At 38.0% G+C, this 26,712-nt stretch overlaps 2 protein-coding genes across 2 annotated transcripts in view; one reads left to right on the top strand and one right to left on the bottom strand.

The window, feature by feature from the left end:
• The window catches only part of LOC101852440 (protein arginine N-methyltransferase 9), an 18,328-nt gene extending 10,833 nt beyond the window's left edge, over positions 1-7,495 (bottom strand). The window contains exons 1-6 of the mRNA XM_013089237.2: positions 6,732-7,495; positions 3,742-3,984; positions 2,734-2,916; positions 2,298-2,409; positions 1,545-1,621; positions 622-799 (exon numbers count right to left, since the gene is read on the bottom strand). Of these exons, the coding sequence (XP_012944691.1) occupies positions 622-799; positions 1,545-1,621; positions 2,298-2,409; positions 2,734-2,916; positions 3,742-3,984; positions 6,732-7,309 (1,371 nt within the window). The 5' untranslated portion in view covers positions 7,310-7,495. The remainder of the gene's footprint in view (positions 1-621; positions 800-1,544; positions 1,622-2,297; positions 2,410-2,733; positions 2,917-3,741; positions 3,985-6,731) is intronic.
• Positions 7,496-7,609: 114 nt separating this feature from the next.
• On the top strand, positions 7,610-15,441 carry LOC101851838 (vacuolar ATPase assembly integral membrane protein VMA21). Its single transcript, XM_013089238.2, has 3 exons — positions 7,610-7,773; positions 12,373-12,525; positions 15,299-15,441. The coding sequence occupies exons 2-3, from the start codon at positions 12,414-12,416 to the stop codon at positions 15,439-15,441; spliced, it is 255 nt and encodes an 84-aa protein (XP_012944692.1). The 5' UTR covers positions 7,610-7,773; positions 12,373-12,413.
• The last annotated feature ends 11,271 nt before the right edge of the window (positions 15,442-26,712 follow it).

The following is a 26,712-nucleotide window of genomic DNA, read 5'->3' as shown; positions in this document are numbered from 1 at the left end:
CTGTTTCAGAGAGAGAGAGAGAGAGAGAGAGAGAGAGAGAGAGAGAGAGAGAGAGAGAGAGAGAGAGAGAGAGAGAGTAGGTGTGTTTGCGTATTTAGGGAGCAGAGGTGTTTCACTGTTTCATTATGTAACATAAATATATACCTTATCTTGTGTGTATGCGAGAGTGCACTTATACATAGTAATATCAATGCTATTGACCAAGACAAATTTTTTCCCTGAGAGACAAATAAAGATTGTGAGTGTTGTTGTTTTAGAAATAAATGGAATTTTCTTCACTCTCATGAATTGGGTCTGGATCAGGCTGTGAGATTAACTTATTCCTGGATTGTTCAAACAAAGTAAACTTTCAGTTTACCCTTTATACTTAAAGGGTCTCTTAAAATACTAAGCGGTATGAAATTCAGGATTGGAAAAATGTTAATTAAACATGCCTCCAAAATTGCCCAATATACCTGAGTACAACTATATCTTCATATGATTAAACAAGTCTGTGGCTGACTATAAACAGATTCAAACCTGAAACCAAGTCTCAAATATTTTTTCAATCTAACATTACAAAAAATATAAAATTTCTCAAATGCTTCCTTTACCGGAAATGACAATTTCAGATTTCTTTACCTCAAGATCATAAAAGTCAACTTCCATGAATTTTGTCGGAGCAGACAATGGTTTGTAACCTCCGGCTATCTTCTTGAGGTCATAAGTTGTGTAAGGATCAGAACAGCACACACCAACAGAGCTGCAAATTGCTATTCCACAAGACTTCAGTACAAATGAACTTTCTTTTAAGAGGTACCTGAAAGTATACGAGAGAAAAGAAACCTCATGGCCATTATTATGTGCATCTCAATAATTTAAGGTGCTTTAAATTAAAGATTTGTCATTTATGCAAGCCAAAATAATATATTGACATATATTCAGTTTTCCGACTGCATTCATGGACCAACTGTTTATTTGGGCTCAAACAACTAATTTAATTTTGGTGCTTCAAATGAAGTGGATTTTGGGCTTTACTGTCAGGACTATGAGCAGAGTTTGAACAGCCAAAGTATCTAACATCAGGCATTAGAGAAAAATCTATGACTCTAACAGGTGTTGGATCCACATGAGTTTTCCATCCATCATGATTTAAATGAGTTCTGCCATTGTGGGGGATATACAGTCAAAAAGACCATACTTGAACCCTAAATCTTTATGACACGGATTCTTGGTCTGCCAAATTTCTGTTTACAATCAAACCTACTCTGACATCCACCAGTCCAATACAATCACTTGTACAAACAACCATTTCCCACTTCACCCCTGGTATCTTTTATCCAAGATTGTACATATATAATGACACTATCCAAGATGTCCAGATGTCTAAGAAAACCACTTTCCTCCTTGACAATGGGTGGCTGCCTTGGACAATTTCGACTGTTCTTGAGCATCATGAACTTCCAAACACAAACAACCAGTAATTAATTTTAAACATGTTTTCAAATGAAATTCACTTCACTACAGACATAAAACAAATAGTTGAAATTAGCCCAAGTTACCACCTGTGTTCTCTCTGTATGTGGTCAGCCTGAACAGCTTGAACAAACAAAGTCGCTCTGTGTGGTATAACTTGTGCCCTCTGAAAAAGAAAAACGAATTTCAAAGGGATTCTAAAAATTTAGTGATAAGTGAGTTCAACTCATAAATAATGTTAAGAAGTCTCAGAGAAATGGCAAATGGGTGGAATGTGACTTGGTATGTCCTTGATATTGAAAAAGATAACCCAAGCCGAAAGAAATGGAATGCTACAATGCAAAGAAAAACAATGAGGCATTTAATTGTTTGTCTGCTTTATTTGTGTAACATGTGTTAAGATCATCTCTAAATCCATTTCATGTATTGCATTTATCTTTGCAGCCCAATCTTCCTTATGGCAAAAATAACACTGGTAGTTTTCTTTTCTTTTTTTTCTTCTCTTTATTCTGAGAAATCCCACAAAATAAACTGATATAGGGGCCTACATAAAACTATTTTTAAAAAACCTGAAGTGCATCAGGCATCATGTGTGAGAGTGTATGAATGAGAAAGTGCAGGTAGAACTCGGCACATCAATATCATTATTAGCTTCCAATCATTACTTGCACCTAGTCTTCAAGGCTATTACAATACTTCAACTGAGCTGAAGTATACATATTATATTTCTACAACTGTATTCATGTAGTAGAAAGAGAAAGGCATCAAGGTAAAATGATTTTGCTAACTGTTAGAAAAACTATTATTTTCCAACAAATACTTTTTAGTCAAAATTATCTCACAATCGATGAGTCTGTTCTTTTCAGCAAATAATTCCATGCATGGCAAAGAGTGGGTAAAATTCCTTCTCCAAAAAGTCCAGCATCGAAAATTTCTGTGACCAGCACATCAGCTCTGCGAAAGATAACGAAATATATAGATCTACAATAAATAGTTCTTTATTTTAAAAACTTAAAAACACGTTAGACAGCAACTCTGAAAAAAACCCCAAAAAACCAAATCCACTAATAAAAGCGCAAAAAACTAAATGTAGGACGCAATAACCCTATCAAAAACTGGCCTGAAAGCATGAATTCATAGCATTCACAATTGATTAAATACAGCAGAGGGCAGTCCACTCTTAGGTTAAATGTTTGAAAAATAATCTGCTTTATATTGATGAAAAGTGACACCTTACAGTAAAACTCACTTTTCAGGAAAAACACAAATACGCCTTACTTCACTGGCATATCTCCTGGGACAGACATAGCAGAAGACATCTTATTGACAATTGTGACTTTAGAAGCTACGCTGGCCTGGAAGTCTGATGAAGTCAAAAGTTCCTTGGCAATTTTGCACATAACGATGGAGCAATCAATTGCATAAACTTTGCTGCAATTCCTTTGCATTGCAGCAATGAAGCTGCAGAGAAAGAAAACAAAGCATCCATACTTAGAAATATGAATCTGCAAAAACCAGATAAAAATAGTCTTGACTTTTTTACCAAATCTTGAAAGTTACAGTAAATACAGGAACAAGTAGTTTGTCTGAACAGAGACAAAGAGATGAACCACTTCAACATTTATAAGATAAACAGTGAAACTCGGATACAATGAACTCGGATTCAATGAAAACTCAAATTTAACAAAAGGAGATGGAGCATGTGTGAAAAATTTGTGAAGCCAAATCAGCAGGGGATGTTCGCTCAGCAAGCAGCTTTGTTGAATCCCCATTAGCTCATTATGTCTTCATTGAATCCTAGTTATTTTGTTTAGTTTAATTAATTTAAAAAAGCGGAAAATCCATCTCCTTTCGTTGAATCCGAATTGTTTGTTGAATTTGAGTTTGTTGTATCTGAGATATACTGTACTGCACATTGATTACTGAACTAGACAAGGTAACTTTGACATGGAACTAAGCAATTAATTGCGTGCTGGTCTGTGGAAGTAAAGGTTGCCATATGCTAGGCCCAATACCGTAACACTACTTGCAGCTCACATTGTACAGTGCTATAAAAATAAATGAACATTTGGATTAAATGAAATTGAAGGTTGGGCCCAACAAGTTCGTTCCTAGTTGCACTGCATAACATAGTGCAGGAATGATAGCTTCAAAACTTGAAATGACATTTTTAAAAATCAGAATACAAAATTGACTCTTCCATGTTCACATCAAACCCTGTAGAGACTTAAAAATCTGGCAATACTTTTAACTCTCATCAAAGTGAAAGTGGTAAAAACAATGTACCTGAGGAGCCCTGTGCCACAACCAATATCACAGACTGTGAGTCCAGGCTTGTCACTTTCCAAAACAAACTCAATAGCTTGTTGATAAGCTGTGTTTCTTGACTTGTCATTCAGCATAACAAAATGCCAGCGCTCCACCAAATGGCAGCATAGATTTTCAAATGTTTCCTGGGCGACATGAGAATTTGGCATCAGATGGACAGCTCTCCTTGCCAGCAGTAAAGCCTCAAATTGTACATCCAAACTGTGGAATAAAAATATTTTTTACAGTCTCCTAAAAATTAACGAATTATGTTTGAATATCTAATGTCTGCTCCTGATACAATCCACTTCAGGAAAAATTCCGAAGCTGAGCAACCACAACGAAATATATAGAGGGTTAGGCCAGGGTTATGGTTAGGTCTCTTCTTTATTGTCAAGTGTTTGTTGGGGTGCAGGGCTCCCCTTTCCAGGCCAACTTAAAAGGTTCCGTCACCCTTTGGTTTTCTATATTAAGGGGAATTTAAACCACTGTTTTCGAAACTTAAAGGGTTGGGGTTTTTTTTCGTTTATGTCAGACAAACTAATCCTCAAAAGTCAATTATCTCCTTATCTTATAGGTAATTTTTGCATGCAAATGTTCAACTCACATGCACATTCACAACAGAGTGACCATGTCTATGATTGATTGCTAACAATTTTAAGTTCTTCCGAGGATTCACATCTCTATCGGTGGAAATTAACTTAATTCGCCCTTATGAGAGGTGTAATTGTCATGAAATTGAAGATGAATTACACCTATTTTTTATTGCTCACACTTTGTCCATCAAAGGAAATTGTTAATCCCTCCCAGCCTGACTCGGCCCAGTGACAGAAATATGCAATGTTTGACCCATGATAAGAGTATATATGTGTACAACCTGTACTTATTCATTATGAAAACTTTACTTATCAAATGAGCGTTTTATGAGATGTGATGTGGGCCAATGGCCTTAAACACTGAATAAACTTACTTTTTACTAACTTACTAACAATTTTTAATTAACTGTAAGGTTTCATAGTAACACAAGAAATAAATGAGTAGTATTGACTAGAATTAGAGTTGTGTCCACTTTGAGAGGGGGTGGGGGAGGCTGGTGGTGGTTCGGCCAATCAAAAATGAAATAAAGTTGACAAATTTCATTTAATAAAAGTTTTTAAAAATGAATGACAGATCAAAATGTATTAATTTTTAGATCAAAATTGAAGTTTGTCATAATTGTTATGAACGAACCATTTTAAAGGTATTCTAAGGGTTTTACAGTAAATAAACTTTGAATTCTTCCTACATAGAGGAATATCATATTTTAAGGAGAGTCTCATAAAAATGAAAACCATTTTATGTGAAAGACAGAACAATAAGTTAATTTTTGGGGCCCAAAGTAAAATTTGTCATAATAGTTATGAACTAAACGGTGTGTCATAATTAAAAATTTAAACTTAAAATTTAGAACTTAAAATTTATGCATAACGTGCCCTATGACCAGTTAGCATTTAAAAATAGCTGTTAAATGGTCTTTCATTTATCACTTGACTATAATTGGACCAGAGTGTTATTTTAGACAATTGTATAGTCAATGAAACTTGACATAATTGATAGTTTTTTTTGTCACTTATTGTTCGTTCATAACTATTATGACATAAAAAAGTAATTTTATAAAAAATTAATAAACATTTTTATAATGTGTCAATTCTATGTATTTTTGAAAGTTGCTTGCTATGTCTCAAAATATAACCTCAGCCTACCTGAAGAAAGGAACTTTGAGTATTCATAAATTTGTGTCATTATTGTTGTGAACGAACTTTTTGCTATTTTCGTCATTCAAGTCAGAATTACACCAAGACCATTGCATACAGCTTTGGCAGTTACTGAGCTTGAAAGAACAATCATTAGGCTATATATATATAATTAATATGGAATAAAAAATTATTACATAAAGTTGATTTAGGACCTCATTTGTCACACCCAGGTATCCCACCATTTGGCAAATGCTCACTAGTAAATGTTGTTAATTTAAAAACATTTGATGAATTTGTATTGCGGGTCGTGATTTTTTAAAAGGCTGTTCTGTTTTTATGCTACCGGTACTCAAATTTTCATGTTTTTTAGACTAAAAATGTTAAAGCCCGCATTAAAGCGCCTGGGATGGGAAGGTTGCAATTGTTTGGCAATTTTTAGGCAGTTTACCTTGCAATTTTTTGCAATTTTTCTATTTCAAAAATGCAATTTTCCGCGGGGCCAGGTTAAAGAAGGACGGGGAGTAATCTCATGGTAGGGGTAAACTCAAGGCATGACACCGGCAATTATGCGAGCCATTAGAATGTGGGCGGAGCTTCTCTCTGCTGAAGCAAGCCGGAGTCTCTGGAAACTGCGCACAGCTGTATAAGTAGGTAGACTGCTTCTGACATTCACAATGCCGTTCATGGGTGTGTCGACAAATCATTGAATCGGCTTCGGTAGAGAGATGGGGGAAAATGATGCTTGCCACACGCACACAACATATATGTTTTAAAGAGTATGCAACTCCCCCCCCCCCCCAAATGAAATTTTAAAGAGAAACGTTGATGCATAATCAGCAGGTTTTATGCGTAATATAATGGGGTGGTCGCTCTTTACAGAATTCCTTCCTCCACTTCAGTATCTTATAAGTCCCTACATGTTGTGAGCAGGAACAAATGATCCTGTAAAAATTCTTGGCTCTGAGCAAGGATCGAGATAGTTTGTAGGATATCAAGTCAGTGCCCTGAGAAGTTTTGTCACTACACTAATAAACTCTACAAAAAGTAAGGAGGAAAGTTTCAATTTAATAAACAACTATTTAACTGTATCATTCTGGAGTGTTTCATGTTGAACCTTTAATTCAATCCTCCTCCTAACAGGAATCTCAAATCAAGTTCACTTTCTCCCTATCTTGAGTCGCAGACTTTTACGAAAGAACTATCAGTCAATGGGAATCCTAATAGAATACTCACCTGAAGAGTACCGAAGCAGCGCTAGTAAAAACCTTTACCCTGACTTCGTTCAAAGCAGAATTATTCACAACTTTGGATTTCAGCTCCATAACACAAGCAACAATGATTTGGATTGCCTCTGCCAGTTCACCTTTACTTGCAGCCTCTGTATCATCTTCAGTTTGGCTGCCTATAGCATCCAAAGCGATACATAAATATTCAAAATAGTGGGTAAAAAAATCATCACAGGTGACTACAACAAGTGATGAACGCTCACTTCTGTCAGCAATGTCATTGATAGAATGAGGGTGAGTAATAGATCTAGATCTAGATCTAGATCTGGAAGACGTCGAAGACGAAGCAAAAGTTCCACTGGTAGTGAGTCTGCTGCGTTGTTTGATCCTTTGAAGAGCAGTTGCAAACAAAATGACTGAGTTGACATTATTCCTCGACCAAAGAGCTTGTTTAGCCAGTTCAAATATTGAGGCTACCGCATCAGGGCCTGAGGATACTGAAATAGATTTGCAAATTTCAGACCAACTGGGTCTGACTATGGACAGTAACTGATCCGAGCCTCCGCTCTTCATGGAGGCTGCCATTTTGACGCTATAAATAATATAAAACTACAACCACATAATAACTTTTGTTTTTCGTAAAAATAGAGAATTGTGATAATTATTATGGCATGACATTTGATTTCACCCATATTTGACCTTTAAAAAAAAACTGATATGTTAATATCTTATATTGTAGTTTTTGTTAACTTAACTAGAAAAAAAGCAGCAACAGGTGTACATGTATTTTTGTAAATGTTTGGATCCATGGTGCAGTTGGAATAGTCTATCAATCTATCTTTTTACATCACTACTTTGTTGCCCTTTTTGATTTCTGAAGCTGAAGACCATCAAAACAAGAGCATCTGACTTGCTGGAACCGACTACCGACTCTATTCAATTGACGAATGTGAAGCTTACACCGTCATTTATTGTTCTCCAAAATTTACTTTAGAGCGTCCAAGGAAAGTAGGCTACTGAAAGTCTGAAGACGGAAATTTTTTAGCCAGGTAGATATACGCTTAGGCTTAGGAGAGTATTGTCTTGGCCTTCAACTTCAACTCACACGCTCACACTCACACTGGTCAACAAATATTCTCTCGTGACTGAGTGACTCACTTTCCATGGAGTCGGAGTCCTGAAGAGACAAGCACAACCAACGACAAAGTTCAGTAGACCTAGTGTCTGTTCGCAGGGTCTAGATCTAGAAGGCCCTAGACTGGCACCTCCTCCTCGTCCTCTTCCTCCTCCTCCTCCTTTATATACTCCGACAGTAGTCTCTGCTGAAGTAAGCCAGATACGGCATACTGATACGGGGTACCCACTACTCACTATGGATGGGATCTGCCGATAGCCCGACTCGATCTCCTCAAAAACAAACGTGTTAGTTTTCAGTTTCAAGTGATCGAGTTGGGCGATCGGCCCGATCCAGCCGTAGTGGGCACCCCGTACACCAGATCCTGCCAGCAGTGCTAGAATCTAGATCTAGATCTTGTTGGAGTTGTAGAGCATGGGGACCATGGAAACAGGAAACGGAAAGGCTAGAGTCTAGTTTATACCGAAGGGCTGGCACTGTCATGGCAAGGCCTCGTTAGGCCATAAAGCCTGTGAAAGTTAATGGCTAGGCGAACAGCGTCTCTCCCAAGATATATATATTACACTTAGCAAACTGATGGCTGATCGATCGCCCGATTTGCGGCCTCGTTTTTTTTAGGCTGCGAGTCAGGCGATTGGTATGCCAGGATGGTTGCTTTGCACCTTCAATCTGGGCAGCCCCACCTACCAAACCAAACCGAATCGATTGGGCCAATGGACACCCTATGGCTGTTCAACTCTTCCGGAAACCGCTCCTTTAGTTGCTCCATGCCAGCGGTCAGTGCCACCCATGTGTTGGTCATTAAATCAACGGTCAACCATGCTCACTACCCTGACGCCAGCGGCGCGCCCCCGCCTGCCCGCGTACAATGCATTTCCTCCAAATTATGGTGTTGTTCCCACCCTGATATCTCCAGATTTAAAAGATGTGATATCGTCATATGGCCCACCATTTTAAAGCTCAGCTTTCCCCCTACAAGACGATATAACTTTGGTCGATCTCAGTTCACAACCTTGATTTTATCGAACTACGTTCTCCAAGATGTGTTTCTATCGAATCAGATTCCTTTTTCAGTGTTATTTGAATTTAAACACCAATAACTTTGTAAAATCACCCTTAGTTTCAATTCTTTTTTCAAAATCTAGTTGGGATAGACAGGTATACTGTACAAATTGTGCAAGTTTTAACTTTGTGTCATTTTTCTGTGATTTTTTTATTAATTTTTTAAAATTGTTCACACATCACACTCTTGTTCCAGGAATCCAGTGTAAACACCGCAATTTCACTAAAATATTCAACAGAGTAGCCTAATAACACGCAAAACAGCCCAGTACGTCACCTTCAACGCAAAATTCTTGTGCGTCACCGGACGCTGAAGGCAATGACTACTTTCGTTTTTCTGTTTCCCCCGTTGCTTCCGTTGTTCTGGGGACGCGGGTAAGGGGAAGTCACTCAAGAAAACAATTATATCCGGGCACTTTTGATGACCCGTTCAAAACAAAAGTGGGCGAAATTCGGACTTCTGGCACGTCACAAATTGACGACAATAACGGCGAATGTTAAACAGCCGACCGAAATCGTAGATCTAGGAACCCGATGTTCCTTTCGCGCATCACGGCTTTTGAAGTATTGAATAAACGACGATAGGCAAAGAGATTTAACCAGCTACGGTGATTCTACTGAAAAATAATGGTGTTTTCAGAAACACCTAGTCCGTGACGACACGACAGACGCACAAGTAACCCGAATTGTTCGTCTATTTGCAAACAAATAAACCGATTTCTTGAGCAAGTTAACCTTTCTCAATGACAAATAACATAGGATCGAAGCACACGTAAAAAACACACACCCAAAAATACTAGATTTTGGCCATTCTTTGAAGTTTGCATTGGTGTGCTCAAAATGACACTCCAGGAATCACTAAAAAACGAACATTTTTGGCACAAAATTTACAAACTCAAGATTGCAAAGCTGGCAAGGGGTCTGTAACTGCTAATGCAGGTTCTACATCCTATATTTGACGTGTGTATACGTTTTGGAGGAATAAATACTAATGCATCACATTTTATGCACACTAATGTGAGATGTGTGTGTTTTTCCCCACGTTTTGGCAATGGCTCGTTACTCGCACACCTCTAATAATGATCATTGATCATGTCACTGTGACTTGGTCAGGCCGTCAGTCGCGGTGAAATAGTGTAAACCCCCCCCACTCTGGCATGAACTAACGCGAGTCGTGAACTGTGGGTGGGTTTTTTTATTTTTATGCGGAGCAAAGAGTGGTCAACCTAGTCCTTGATGACCAATGGCATGAGGTTGTAAAATTGTCCGAAGTGACTATTCAGACTCTGAATTGAGTCCAGCATGACGTCCGTTCCGACTTCTGTCCCTTGTTCCTAAATATTTCTGCATTCATGTCATGAAAAAAGTTTCAATTTTGATAACAGTCGAGACGTGAACTTATCCAGTTACTAGATCTATCAAAACTGGCCCTCAATACATTACTAGTGTGAACAGAACAACCCAGTTTGAGTTGATCTTGCCGGGAGCAAAGTTAATTATGTCGACCAATGAGAATGTGCGTAGTACAGCGATCAAGCACTCTCGGCTTGCTGGGGGGGAAGAGGCCACAGCTGTTGGTTTTGTGCGATGTGATTTTTAAAGAAATATTTACATGAAAAACTATAACATTCAGCAAAATGAACTTAAACATTTAGAAAGACAAAAGGGGATGGAAGTAATGATGATGCTGCAGTGGTGGTGAAAAGACGCTGAGTTGTCGGTTACCTTGCACTTAGACACTGCCTTTGGGCAATGAGAATGCAGTCTTTTGACTTTTGACACAGTTACACAGTCCTAGTAGGTAATTCTAGTTTTCTAATTCTGGTTTTACGTAAAATCCCCCGACGACAGTTATATTAAATGCAACCTCCTTACACTCACATGACTCACTTAGAAGCTGAGTCCGAATCTAGATGAAACATTTTTTTTTCGGACCCGAGTCCGAATAGATAAAACCCATATTCGGACTTGAGTCTGAATAGATAAAGAATCTAATCGAACTCGAGTCCGAATAGAGCTGGCCAAAATTGTCACTGCAGATTTCACATTTTCCTCTTTCCAAAGAATTTTGTGAAACATATCATATGTCACGGTAGATGTGTTATCGAATTCAAATGATAAAAGAATTGATGTAAACATAGGAGTCAGCAACACAAAAATTAAGCTTAAATCTCAAGAGTTGCGACATCCAATTCCCACAAATGTCGAAAAACACAACAACATTCCTTGGAAATATCACATCCACAAATGAAAATTTGAGATGATAAAAGAGTGAACCCACCGCCCCCTTCTAAAAAGCAACAAACATTAACTTTAACACAACAAAAATAAAGTGAAACAGAACACAAATAAATCTAAATGATTCAACTGTCAGTTACCATAAACCCAAGGCCCAAAGTAGAATGATTGGGCACAAAGCCGCAATTGTGGGACACAATTCATAGACAAGGAATGGCTGTGTTGCACACTAGTCACTAGGTAAGGTATACCGAGGGGCTGGCTCTGTCATGGCAAGGTCTCGTAGGCCTCGAAGCCTACTTGATTCATTACTCATTACCCCTCAAGTAAGCAGACTGGGTGTGAACTTTGGATATCGGAATGATTGAATCGACCAGTTCCTACAATATTTTTTCTTGCATTCAACTCACAATATGTGCTCTTCAGACCACAATGTGACATCCTGAACGAGCAAGTGAGCTTTCCTGTGCCCACAAGAAAAATCAGCAATGCAGGCTCAGCTCACTTGCTTTTTCAGACATTACAAAAGTAGCAACTACATGTGCAAGCAATAAATTAGCATTGCAATATAATACCAGTCTCTGCTCTCACCTGCAGTCTGATACAGTGTGTGGTTATTTTAGTAGTGGACATTAGAAATAAACGTTTTGTATTTGCGTTAAAAAACAATTCCCGTCAGAACTGATTACTACTACTACTACCACTACTACAACTAGCAGCACCAGTTCTACTACTACTGACTTCTGAAATGTATCAGAAGATTTTTGCATTTTGAAATTGGGATGATATTATTGTCTTCTGTTGGAAGTTTAATTTAAAGCCTTTTAGAAATTCAAATATTGTTTTAAAGTTTTGGAACAGGGTGCCTCTAGTACTTTTAAAATACCGGTGTCACCTTTTCTTGCTGCTCTACAAGGGCACATATCATTGATTGTTTGAACAGCAGGTTTCAATTTTCATTTTTCCATGAAAATTATCTGAGGTACTACTTTGGTGGTTTGTGCAAGAATTGATATTTTAAAAGTAGTAGGAGTTCTCTCCTCATGAAAAGTTTCACCATGTTGCTGGCCAATGATTATTTTGTATATGATATAATATCTTTAAAATCATCATTTTGCCTTGCTCCTGCAAGACTTGAGTCATGTAAGGAGTAAAACTTGGAACAAATAGAGAACTGTTTGATATCTATTTACTTTTTCCTTTTTTAAAATAGTTTTTCAGGACTAATCCCCACCCAGAAGCAAGACAGACATCATGGTTCAAAGAAGTGAAGGGTCTGCCATGAAGGCAATGCTTGTCTTCACCATTATGATGGTGGTTCTACCCATCTTTTCTTACTTTTTCAGTAAATCGGTTATTTTTGAAGGTGAGTGAGTGTTGGAATAATTTGACTGTCATTGAAAAGAAAATTTGAAATGGTACGGTTAATGTTTTTTAAAAACTCAGTTAGCATTGAGCTTGACTGCTTTGTTGGGGATTTTGGTGCACAACTTCAATTGGCCATAAAGTTGGGGGTTTTTGGGGTTCACAAGTCCCAGCACAAATTAAATTCAGGTGGGTGATCCTGCTTTCTGAATTACTTTTATTTTAAATGTTTGATTGTGTTTGAATATTGTACGACTAGGACTGCAGCTGCTCTTCACATCCTTGACCTCCCTTTTCAGTAGATGTTTACAATTGTTGTCTCTACTACGCTTACAGTCGAAATGATCTAAGATGGCCACCCATTGTCAAGGTGAAAAGTGGTTGTTTTAGAGAGGTAGCCATCCTATGCAGTGTCATTTTTTATTTTTATGCAAGGGGGAGGGGGGGATGGGAAGTTGCCGTTTGTACAGGTCTTTTTCAGGTGGCAGCTAGAGCAGGTTGGACTGTATTATATTGTTGTTTTTCGAGAAAATGAATTACTCAGTCTTTTTTTTAATGGGAGGATTAAAGAATTCTTAATTTACCCATTTTTGTTGTAAAAGCAACAATTACATTATTAATAATGCCTGAATTCCACAACTATTTCTTTGAAAGCGCTGGGTATGTCACATAGTTAATTATGTATACTGTTTATGATTATAATAGTTTATCCATCATGAACAGATGATAACCTGTAACATCCAAGGAGGAAAAGAAGTTGTAGACCTTGCTAGCTACTAACATGGTAAAAACAGTAAAAGTAATAATAGCAAGCAAGCTGTAATGATCACAAATGCCACAACTCGCAGCAGAGAGCAGTGCTATCTCATTTCCTAAGGAAGTATGATTGTCTGCCTAAATTTTGTTTGTTTTTTTTGGTTTTTTTGTTTAAAAACTTTCTTACGGCTTCGCCTGTGACTTTCAAGCATTATTCTTTTTTTAGATTTTTCCACAAACCGAGCAAATATGGTTTGCCGGGACAGGGTCATTGTCAGGATTTGACTGTCTTGATTTTCTTGCTTTCCTGGCTGCCTCTCTGCCTCTGCCTTACTAACTCTGTTTTTCTCCAAAACTTTGCTGCCACATGTCACTTCTGTTTTATGCCTCTGTGATCAGTCAAGAGAGAGGGTTTCTCACTCATCCACAAAAATGTAGCAATCTTTCAGGAAATTCCTCAGTGTTTTTATATCTTTTTTTTTTTTGGGACAGCATTAGTGTTCCACCTTCCAAATATCAATTCTTAGTTTTAAAATATACTCTTGGGGAGCAGTGTGTTTAGCATTTGGACCAAATGTCCCACCCGTCTAAGCTGCATTTTCTTCATATCACAGAAGATACTAAAGGATTTCGCCCTCTCAAGTCTCAGACAAGAGAGATGAGACCTGTTGAATTTGTTAGCATGTGTTTTGTTCCATATGCGGAACTCAAGTCCATATATAAGTTTGGTAATACAACAGCACTATGCACTGAGTTTTGACTCGCGTATACCAGAGATGTTCCGAACTCTACTTCACTGTCTACCAAATGCATAGCTTGCTTTGCTTGTCCTGGAAGCAATTTCAGCATCAATCCTGTACAGACTGTTGTCATAATTATTGTCAACAATTGTTCATTTCCTATATTATATATAGATCTATATAATTATAATATATATTTGTGTAAAACAGCCACCCATTGTTAGAGAGAAAAGTTGCCGTATAACACAGGTGGCTGTCTTAGTCAGAACTGATCAAAATGAAGAAATCAAATCATTCTCTAATTAGGTCCAAACCGGGGCTGATCACAGGCTTTAAACTGCCATAAGGCTAATTCAAGGGGGGTTTTGTTTTCTTTTGAAAAAAAAAGGGAGGTGGGTGGGGGTGTAAAGAAGGGTTTTTTGTTGTTGTTGTGGTTTGGTTCTTTTTGGTTGGCTTTCTTTCTATTGCTAAAATAAAATAAAATAAATATTATGTAAGAAAGGCGATGAAGACCAAGTTACAAGGTAAAACAAACACACGGGTCGCCACCACTCGGAGAACAAGAGACGCTTCTGTTGCACTTCACGTCAATGTCCATTGTTACTTTGTTATAGATTAGGTAAACAAAACAATGATCAGTCATTTTGTGCATGAGTTTTGGAGGGAGCTTATACGTTATGACGGATCACGCTTCCCTCACCAGCAGTTGAAAATTCATTGTTAGGCGTACCTATTGGTCAACTTGGGTAAACATTCATTGGAGGACTAAAATAACGACAAGATAATGAATTATGACGGCTCGTCCACAGCGTGAGGGGCCGATTCAAAATTTATGACAAAGTGTCGGGCTATGAGTGACCACGCCTGGCCGCTGAAGGCTGGTAAATTTGACCATGGGTTTATAAAATAAGGTGGCCGCTGCTGCTTTGGACAGGTGACCGTTTTACACAGTTGTATAGTAAAAATGCAAGGGGGGAAATGGAAAGTGTCCGTTTGTAATGGTGGTTCGACTGTATATATAATATATATATATATTTTATATATATATATATATATATATATATAAATATATATATATATATATATATATATATGTATGTGTGTGTGTGTGTGTAACTGGGTGTGTGTGTGAATGTAAGCATGTTATGTGGGGATGTGTATGAAAGAGAGGGTGTGAAAGAGTGTGTGTGTATGTGTGGTGAAACACTATGCCAGCGTACCAGTGGCAATGTTTGGACAATAAAGATTAACCTCATCTTATCTAATCTTATCTTGCAGGTATCATGGGAGTAGCAGCCCAAAGCAGCTATTTCTATGCAGCCATTGTTGCGATTGCTGTGGTTCACGTAATTCTTGGCCTGTTCATATATGTCGCGTGGAGTGAGGAACCTCGACCTGTTCCACAGTTCAAAGCAGACTGACTTTTACCATTGCATTTGTGGAATTCATGGGTCAGTGAGAATGGAAGATGTTGCAGGTGTAAAATTGTTGGATGTCTGTGTACTTGTTTTTGGATAATCTAATGACTGGAGTAATACAATAGCTGTGGATGAAATGGTTGGACATTTTCCAAGTCTTTTCTGGAATCTGTTTACAGAGCGTCTTGTTTGTATTTATTTTTGGAAATATAATTAGTGACAGTGTGTCTGTATGTGAGTGTGCCATGGATTTAAAGATTGTTTTGCTGCTATGTAGAGGTAATATTTTATTAAACTACTAGTCTTTGACAATAGAATCCATAATATCTGAAGGACTACTGGTATTTACTTTGTATACACTGTATGATTTATGAAAAGTAGGTTGAATTCATATGGTAAGTATTTTTGTTTAAATTTGTACTGATTGCAACTTTCTTGTTCTAAAGATTGTAAAAATCTTTAAAAGTGAAATAAAATATTAGATTAAGAAATTCACCTTACACAGATTTAGAATCTACCTACAAAATGCAGCACAGCTGATCTTTATAAATCTGATTTACCAGGAAATAACATTTATTCCTCAAACATTTTTGACTTTTGAAAATTTGTACTATAATTAGTAACTTAGTGTTGATTTATTCTTTAAGTAAGAAACAAGTTTTGGTTAGTGGAGCAACGAATTAGTCGTCATTATCACATCTGTGACTTTGGAGTTGTTCTGATAATAAACACTACAAATTGTATTTTTTAGCATTGTATCATGTACAGGAATTTTGTGTGTTTTGCATGTGTGTGTGAAAATGGTGGAAACAATTTATACAGTCAATGTGTGGAAATTTCAAAGTCGGTTTTCATATTTTTGGGGGGTGGTTATTTTTGTTTTTTGAGGTTTTACATGTCAACGAAACGTCCTGTGTTCACATTCCATTAGTAGGTAGAGCATTTTGTTTTCGGGTTTTCTCCTTTTTCCTCTAGTCCTGTTTTTGGGGGGGGGTTGTAATATACACTTAATAAGTGAGCCCATTCCACTCTAGTTTTGGAAATTGATTTCTTGCTATATTTTAAATCTACATAGTTCAAATAACATGGGAGAACCTGGTGCAGATTGTTTTTACAAAGGATGAGAGCATATATATATATATCATATATAAGTATTGAAGTTGAAAATTTGCAGAAACAGCTTTCAGACAACCTACATAAATGTTTAAACATTTTCAGTTAGCACTTTATCATCTTTTAAAAGAGCACATTGAATTCAGACATGATTGTTGGGCATCATGGTGAAATCAAGTGCTCGTCGAAATAATGAAATTGAAGAAAACAGCGTTTTTCTTCCCGTTTGGCAATTTTGATAAAATGTTAAATATTTGGCTCGGTTGTTTTTATGCCCTTTTAAAAACAATTTGCTGTGTGACTTCTACTCCAAAAAAGTTGATTAAAGACGCAAGAACTAAATATACAGTTTCCAAGGACTCTCAAGCTTTGGAAGTCACCCAGCTTTGGCAGCCATTTTCTTCCTAATTTTTCCTCTGAAACCAGGTGACCCCTATCTATTTCAATTCAAAATATCTCAACTTCTGTTGAAGATAGAAGCATACGTTTTTCATTGAAAGCAACACAAATAAGTTTTAAGATGATACCAATAACTCCATATGCCCCAAAATTGACGACGGCCTGTTTCCTCCGTGCCGTTACACAATTTTTTTTTTAATGGAAAGAAATTCAGAAGGGAGTGAGTTCAAGTCAAACTACTTTAGGCTCAAGGTTGACCTGACCTGTTTTGTCTATTTCGGGCTCCTTCCTGCTCATAGAAAGGATCTGAGGTCGTGTTAGTATGTTATTGCTATGATACTGATCTCAGGATACATTATCAGAATTTTCATATAAACATGTAAATACTACTAGATCTAGTTCCTGCGTCTCACAGGTTTCTTTTCTTTTTTTTGTTTAAAGTAAATTTAAAGGGGTTTTCTTTTTTTTTTTTTTTTTTTCACCTTAGGGCCACTCCACAAAAATGAAAGGATAAACCATTTGTTGTTATTTCGACCCTTTTTCAGTTCTACAGTGGCACACTTTTCTGACCAGTGCTGATTAGACCCACAGAGAAAATTGTAAATCATAAATTTGAATTTTGAGACAAATACTCAAAAGATTTTCCATTTTAGTTGAAAAGTGGTCAGTGTATACCAAAGAGCATTGCATTCTTCATACTAAAGTGGATATAGAAGAAATATAACACCCAGGTGTCGCAAAAATGTTTGCTATTGACATGTCAAAAAAAGCCTTGATTGTGTCTGTGCCATAAGTTTCATGTTAAGATTTTTTAAAGCTTAGACTTAGTTTTCATTGTGATTTTTTTTTTCCTCTTGATTCTTTCATGTATATGTGCATTTTTGACTGTATTTCTCTTGCACTGGAATGTCATTATTTGGGGGTTTTTTGCTCTAGTTTTTTGGATTTTGATGCTGGGTTAAGATTTTTCTTGACAATAATTTATTACTTTTGAACAGAAGTCAGGAGTGTAAGGAAAAAGAGTTATGTCTTGTGATTTCAGTTGTAAGTTAGCGTGTTTCCATGAATGCCCTATGGAGGAGAGCCTATGTGCTCTTGAGGTGGAACATTTGACGTTTTTGCGAACGAGTGCATCCTGTTTTGAATTTCAATCTTTATTTTCTTTTGAAGATTTTGTCACATCGATTTAATTTCTTCGAGAACCCCTAGTAGCCCTATAGTGCTATAGGCCTACTTACTATTCAATTCTTAATTATCATGATATTATAGAAGAAGAAATACAGTTGAAGTTGTCCTAGATGGCCATCCATTGTCAAGAACAAAAATGTTGGTCTCAGACAGGTGAATGTCTTGAACAGTGTCATTATGAAATAGAAAAGAAAAAGAAATGAACACAGGGGAAAATAGGAGGGAATCATTTTTACAGATGATTGATTTGGACTGATGGCCTTTAGAGTTACAGCAAGTTCGACTGTACACTGACTGTTCACTCACACAAGAAAAACCCAACGAAGTTTCTGCTTGCATTGGAAGATGCTTCTGTATTAGTAGGTCTGACTTTTGCTGAATTCACAAAAGAGAAAGTCATCCTAGGTTTGTCCTGGTATTCAGGGTTGAGAGCCATCTCCTAAAGGATCTAAATTGTGTTTAGAGGGCATAAAAGCACCAACACTTAAGAAAAAAAAAAACAACAAACAAAAGCAGAACAAAAGAATAAACGGGGGCTCTCATGGCCTAGAGGTTAAGGTGTTGGCCTCTCATTCAAAGGTCCCGGGTTCGAATCCGGGTAGCGACCAAAAAATTTTCTTCTCTAAAAATTGTCTCCTTTCACCTCCTTTCCTGCTCTCTAGCAATATTTTGTCGTCTGCTTTCGTCTCCTCTTTCTGCCCCCACCCCCTCACCTCCTTTGCCCCCTCCTCTGGGCTCCTGACTCTTTCTGCAGCCTTTCTACTGCTACTCCTTGACTCCTCTTTACAGCTGTCTTTCTGCCACACCTCTGATCTTCTGGTAGGAAAGATCTACACCTAGCCTTCTCAGACAAGGGCGAAAAATCTTGGAGGGCCCGTGTGCAAGTTGCACAGGTTAAAGATGCCCTGGTGGTCTATAATCGATAAGAGTAGGCTTCGGCCGCCACCCGGGCAAAATTCAAAATTTCCTTCCCACTAAAAGTATTAGGTGTGTCCCACGCGCTCATATGACCTTATGCAGTTGCGAGCGCTGTAAATCCCTCTACTATATAAAAAAAAATAATACAAGAGCAAACAATCAGGTATTGCTTAAATTTCTCCTGTGTCTCATTTCGTTGTAGAGTGCTGCTCGAAAGATCAGTATCTATGTCCATTTTGTTGGTGACGTTTATTTTTTTGGCTTATTTTGGAAGGTACAAAAATACAATCAGGAATTTTTTAAAATGTGTCACGAATGGTCACTGGTTTGATTAATTCATGTTTCGTTCTGATGTCTTCCTTTCTCATTAGTTCCTTTTTGCTTTTATTCTTCAATTAGCTTTTGGACTTCATCTGTTCAAATGTATAAAGACCTTTTAAAATAAAATAAAAATATGTTCATTTTATCCATTTACTGTGGTTTGTTATGCATGAAATATGACAAACCATTCTCTCATTATATTCAGAATCTGCTTTGCCTGATGTATAATGGCATCATCCTGCTAATCAGATCTATGAGATTAATTTCTTACATAATATTGTTCATCTCGATCTTGACATAATTGGCTAGTATTTATTTAACGTGGATGCACTGTTTTAACTGAAGGTGATGTTGAAAAATTGGATTAAAAGAAAAGGCTCTACATGGAGGCAATATGTAGCCTACAATGAACAAAAGCATTTGAGTAAATTTCACATTAACATCTCTCCTGTGTTTTTGTTCATTCTTTGTGGTTTTGGTTGTATGGCTGTATGTTTTAGCTGTCTTGGTATGTATTTTCTTCCACACATCGAAAATTTGTATTATATTCAGTATAACTTTAAATCTTAGTTGGTGTTGGTAGTAATGCTGTTGGATTTGTTTTTGAAAGGTTATAGTTTATAGGACTGAACCCCATCCTGGGCTGGATGTCATGTTCTTAGGAGAGGCATTTCACACAAATTTTTCTCACTTCACCCTGATAGGAATGAGTACAGTGAAAGATCTTGTCAGTTTGTTAGGGTCTGACCACTTAATTGGCTGCTTGCACTGTATGCTTCAGGGGAAGCTGAGAATGTTTCTGAGTATTCTAGGGTCTGCTTAGGTAATAATATATATTTTAAAAAGCAGAGAGTTTGCTGCTGTGGTGTGATATGATGAACTTTAAAGATTCTAATGATTTATTATTAAGGACTGGTGGGGCACCTGAGGTCTATTTTGGCTATGACAAGGCCTAGAGTGTCGATATTTGCTGTGGGATATCGTGTGTTATTGGGGATTTTAAATCAATAGTTCAAAAAGTATATTGTGAATCGATTGCTATGGAAACGGCGGCCATATTGGATTTTGTATACCTTTTTCAATCCCATTTTATTTCCTTATATATTAACCGATTCACTTCTAATTTGGCATACCAACAGTACATATGTCGCTCTTAAATTTGGTTTGTTGAATTTTTGATATATGCTTTAGTTTTTGTTTTATGAAATTTACAATTGAGATGTTGCGAAAAAAGTGAGAAAAAAAAAAGGAAAATTCATGCTTTCTAAGCCCATAAATAAAAAACTACTACATTAATCACAAATTCAACAAGCCAAAATTTAGAACTAGGTGTTTTTTGTATCCTGTGAAAGTTACATTAAAATTGAATAAGAAACAGAGCAGAAAAATGGATTATATGTGAAAAGTAGAATAGTGAGAAAACAGCCGATACAGGTAAGAAAATGCTAGACAATATGCGCTTTCGCCGAAAAACCTGACACAAAAACACAGCTTTAGGGTGTAGCAAGGCTTACATACGTTTCTGGATATTGTTCAGGAAGTGTCCAGGTACTATAATATGTAATAAACCCAATTTACAAAATTTGACCCCCAAACACGATTTCTAGGTGCCCCACCAGCCCTTAATAGTTGCATTGTGGGAATAGTTGGTGTGTACTCACTGTGGTGGGGTTCCTATTCTACATCTGCAGTGCTGTTCTTGTCTTAATCAGGTCTGGGCACATAATGGCCTTTACTGGGCTTTTTGGGTAGTTGTTTCTTTTTTGTTGAGGACTCCTCAGGAAAACACATGCGTCAATTTAAAGGCAAAGATCACACTCTTCAGAAATAGTAACTGCATTCCTGATGTACTTTGATGCATTGGTTTTTACGTATATTATTCCACCACATGAAGAGTTACAGCTCCTGGCTGTGTGCTGTGGGTGGCTGACGGGTGCTCTGTTCAGTGATATATTTTGCTCCTTCTTTCTTAATCGAATATATTGTCGTCCTTATCTGATTTCTCCTTTTCGTTGTGGTATGTCACTCTCTAGGTGGGTGGTTTGCTTCTTCTTTCCTATCAATTGACTATTGTCATCATCTCCCCTTCTTCTTTTTTTGTGTTTGTTACTCTCTTGTAACACTTCAATTCAAATCTTCTGGCGCTCATACGACCTTATGTAGTTGCGAGCTCTGTAAAACCTCTACTAAAAACATTGGCGTCCTTATCTGATCTCTCCTTTTTGATGTGGCATGTCACTCTCTAGTAACACTTCTCATCTGCGATGTTTATATGATTTATCTGTGCTGCAAATGCTAGGCTATAAAACGAGGACAAGGGAACCTCGTCTTTGTTGAAGAGTCTCGGCCTGTTTCTTCCCTTGGTCATCATGACGCTTTCCTTTTTCATGTAAAGGTTTCTTTCCTGAACAGATTTTTCTCAGCTTAAAGCATAAAGGCCACATAATTTTTGATCAAATTTGACCCCCCCCCCCCCCCCCTTTGCCCCTTTTCTCTCTTTCTCTCCATTCTCCGTCTGTCTGTCTGTCTGTCTGTCTGTCTGTCTGTCTGTCTCTCTCTCTCTCTCTCTCTCTCTCTCTCTCTCTCTCTCTCTCTCTCTCTCTCTCTCTCTCTCTCTCTCTCTCTCTCTCTCCGGTCTCACTTTGGTCTGGCTAGAGTGCAGCTGTGTTTTGTGTCGATCTGTGATTTTCTTGGTTGTTGCTAAATTCCCGACAGATATTGTGTAGATATTGTGTGTAACAGTGAGTGTTGGGTTGTGAAGAGTGTTTGTTTGCAACTGGTGTGTTTGTCCGGTCTGTGAACAACGAGTGTTTGTCGAATTTCCCTTCTGCTATCTGTGAAGTGAAGAGCGAAACAGTACGATATTTTTATTTGTGAGTAGCCCACAGTTTGTTCTGAAAGCATAGAAAATCACGAATCAAGGGAAATAAGCTTGGAGATCCTAGAGGAGCTCAAAGCCTTTCGAAAGTACAGTGAGAACAACTTTTCTGAAATTGAACTTTAGAGCAAAGTTGGAGCGCTTCGAGATAGAAATAGCTTCAATAAAAAATTCAGTTTGTGAAATTAAGGAACAACATCACGTGCAATGTCTTGACAAAGAAGAAGTTGACTCGAAATGTGCTGCACTGCAGGATAACGTTAGTAGATTGGAAGGGGAGAGGGAAAAGGCAGAAAGGTACAGTAGGAGGGAACATTTAATGTTCTATGGTGTGCCGGAGGCTTTGAGGGAGGAGCCGCACACAGCAAGAACAAAGGTAGTAGAAATACTTGGAAAAGTGACGGAGAAAAGCTGGGAAGATCGTGATTTCACACGGGTGCATAGAGTGGGGCCCAAGAGGCAGAAAGACCGCCCCAGGCCTATTATTGCAAGATTCCAACATTCGAAGGACAAATTCCTTGTTTTGGGTGCCAGAGAGGAACTAAAGGAGCAGGGGGTGAGTGTCGCAGGTGATCATACACCGCGGCAAAGAGAAGAACTTAGAGACCTGAGAGCAAAGGGAAAACGTGGGTTTTTTTTTTTTAATGGAAGACTTCACATGGAAGACGTCACCAATAGACAAACACAACACGGCCAGCTGTCACCACCACAGGACAACAGCCAGCCGCGCCGACCGCGGTGGTGAGGCAACGGGGGGCAGGGACGGTGGTGTGGCCACAAGGAGACTGCAGGGTCAGACTTCGGCTTCGACAACAGCAAGAGAATAGGAACACGGCCGGCCCAGACTTGCGACAACAATAGCCTAGATAACACCCAAGCAATGTTTTAAAAAATTATGTGTTGGAATGTTCATGGCATATCGCAAAAGTTGTTTAACCTTGATTTTGTCCACTTTTGTTCGTCGTATGACATTTTTGCTTGCTCTGAGGTCTACTCATGTAGCGAAGAAAAATTGCTCCTCGCCTTTCCCCAGTACAATATTATATTTACTCTGCAAAACGTGAGCACGGGTTAGGTGGGGGTGTTGCTGTTTTTGTTCGTCGGTCGTTAGGTACCCAAGTCACAAAGCTAGAAATGTCTATGAAAGAATGTGTTTGTTTACTGTTGAAGGAGACCTGTTTACAAACAGATCGTAAAGTTGTCCTACGCTTCCCCTACCTCCCGCATGAATTTTCGCCTGTATATAACAATGAAAAGGTTAAAGGTATACAGTCTCTTGTGAAGGCATATCATGATTTTAGCGATAAGTTAGAAGAAGTTGAGTGGATCATCGGAGGGGATATATGCTAGGACAGGACGTCTAGATGATAACTTTGTTGAAAATAACGTACATGAACTTTTGTCTAGTTTTGAAGAGACGGGTGTTGTTTTAGAAGAAATTTGTACCCAAAGAAAGTCACGGGATGCTTCCTTTACAAATAGTTATTGAAAGCAATTAGTTAGTTTCTGTAAAGAAAACTCATTGTACATTGCGAATGGCAGGACACCGGGAGATGAGGAAGGGAATGTCACATGCATTGCTAATAAGGGAAAAACAATTGTTGATTATGTTATTGTGAGCAAGGGAATGTTTGAGAAGATCTTTAGTTTTTCTGTCATGCCAAGGCCAGATTCAGATCATTTCACACTGTCAGTGCTGTTTAAATTTTACGTTGAACATGATGACACTAGTGAAAATGTTGAATGTGAGATTGAACTTAGCCGGTTGTTGCGGCTCACGTGGAAAGAAACAATGAGAAGCACTTATGTTGAAAAGCTTGAATCATTATTAAGGGGGTGCTTATTTAGGCCACATATGGCCTAAATAAGGTAAGGAAGGGAGGTTTAGCTTATTTAGGCCACAGTGGACTGTGGCCTAAATAAGGTAAGGGAGGGGGTGTAGCTTAATTAGGCCACACATGCTCAAACTACCCTTTTCAGGCAACTGAGTTTGTTCCACTTTCATAATGGTGCACCTTTCTCATTCAGTACGGTTTTGTCTCAGTGTACAACTTATAAATCATAATCATAATGAATATTGTAAAGAACAAAGCACAATACGCAAAATTTTGCTAAATCCCAAGGTTTTGAATGAGGGCCAGATTTTTCCTTCATGGAGGGGCAAAAGCGAGGCTACCATTTTGGCACACTTTGGTCAAGTGAAAAGGTCAAATCCTCCGAATGGACTTCCAGGTTAAATTCGGGTATAAAAAGTGTGTACACTACGTGGCTGAGTCAAAGTTGCACTATCTTTGCCTGAGTGACACTCTCTCGTACTGTCTCGTAGTAGTACATATAGTAGTAGTAGTAGTAGCAAAGATCGTGTAGAGAATCTTTGGTAGTAGATTCTATCTAGTAGGCAGTTTAGTGAACGTGCACGCGGCAGGGCGAATCGGCCTCGATAAGCCCCGTAGACTTTTGTGATCGGCCACGAAGCCTCGTGTTTTGATGGGTCTAGAGATCTAGATCTAAACAACTCAGTGTTAATCGCACTGCCACATCCAACAGGCCTAGATCTACATCTTTTTAAAAGGAAAAGAAAGATCATCAAAATGGTTGAATTCGCGTGAAAATCGATTCGGTAGAACTAGATCTAGATCTAGATCTACATGTATTAAAATTTGCTTCTGAAAACAAGGCAATTTTTATACGAAGGCCATTTTTATAACTCTATGAAATAAAAAGTACTGTCTGTGTACTGTGTTATTCTGTATAAATTATGAAACTTCAGGACGTATAATTATTTTCCAACATATTTTGACGCCTGAGCTGTAGAGGTTGAAGTTTTCACAACACATATAGATCTAGTAATAGGGCTTTCCGTAAAAAATGCATAGATCTACAAAAGCCGAACCACCGAATCGACCGGTCAGCGACCCGGGCACCTCGCTCTCCCCTGCACACTGTGATAACGCGTTGCTTCGGTATCGCATTATTCAACTATTAATACGTGCCGCTATGGCAATTGGGATGTACTGACAAATAATTCAGTTTTGTTTTTATTTTACCATATATTTGACCTCGTAAATAAGCAGGTTTAAGGTGGACCCCGGGCCCCGAGGTCTACCTAGCGAAATACTAGGTTTTAGGACAGGTGGACCCCGGGGTCACCGTAGTGAAATAAGTAGGTTTCTTTAAAGATTGGTGGACCCCGGGGTCAGCGTAGTGAAATAACTAGAGTTAATTTTAAAAGGATTGGTGGACCCCAGAGTCACCATAGCCGTAGAGGAATAAGAAGGTTTAATTAAGGATTGGTGGACGCCCGGGACACCTTGATTAAACCTACTTATTTTACTACGGTGACCGCAGGTTCCACCTATTCTAAAACCTAACTAGTATTTCGTTAGGTAGACCCCGGGGTCCACCTTAAACCTACCTTTTTCACTACGTTGACTCCAGGGTCCACCAATCCTTAAAATTAAACCTAGATCTATATGTACTTATTTCACTACGTTGACCCCAGGGTCCACCAATCCTTAATTAAACCTAGATCTACTGATTTCACTATGTTGACCCCGGGGTCCACCAATCCTTAATTAAACCTAGATCTACTTATAATTTCACTATGTTGACCACGGGCTCCGCCAGTCCTAATATAAAATAAACCAAGATCTACTTATTTCACTATGTTGACCCCGGGGTCCACCGATCCTTAGTTAAACCTAGATCTGCTTATTTCACTACGCTGACCGCGGGGTTCACATCCTAAAATCTAGCATTTTGTTAGGTAGACCCCGGGGTCCACCTATCCTTTTGGCTAGATAGACCCCGTGGTCCGCCTATCCACTTCCTTGATAATAACTGAAAACAATACATGCCAGTTGTCATGAATAGTGAAAAAAAATATGTAAAAAAAAAATAAAATAAGGAGGTAGACTATAATTTGTCAAAAAAATTGCAAGTGCAAGTAAAGATCGTAAGATAATTTTGTTATTTTCTAGTCATCTTTTCACGGTTTATAAAATGTTCCATGGGGCCTACTACTAGATCTATGTCTCTGAAGAACATTTTGCTTAACTTTATTAGCTTTTTTCATGTACTTGAAAGCATAGAATATAATATAGTTTCACACAAATGTAAGCTCAATACTTTGAAAAAGAAAGATAAGGTCATTGTTGTTGTTTTTTAACGGAATCCGTTTTACGTTGAGAAAAGCGCTAAAAACAAGTTTTAAAATCTTAAGAATGCCCATAATATTAGGAATCCGAGATTACTACCTTGATCTAGTTGGCTTACTTTTTAATAACCATGAGCAGTTAAGAAGAAAAAAAAGAGAATGATATGGGATTTGTCTAAATATGACCATTAGCAATAAAGATATTGCCCATTTTGTCCAATTATCCTTGCAGTCAGTTGCGCAGGTAAAATCACCCTGTACTGTACCTCAATAAGCACAAAAAGAATATTTCTATGACTTT

This window comes from Aplysia californica, unplaced genomic scaffold, assembly GCF_000002075.1.
Source record: "Aplysia californica isolate F4 #8 unplaced genomic scaffold, AplCal3.0 scaffold00905, whole genome shotgun sequence".
Taxonomy (NCBI): Eukaryota; Metazoa; Mollusca; class Gastropoda; order Aplysiida; family Aplysiidae; genus Aplysia; species Aplysia californica.
Note: the sequence above shows the minus strand (reverse complement) of the source record. Positions and strands in the feature narration are given on the sequence as shown.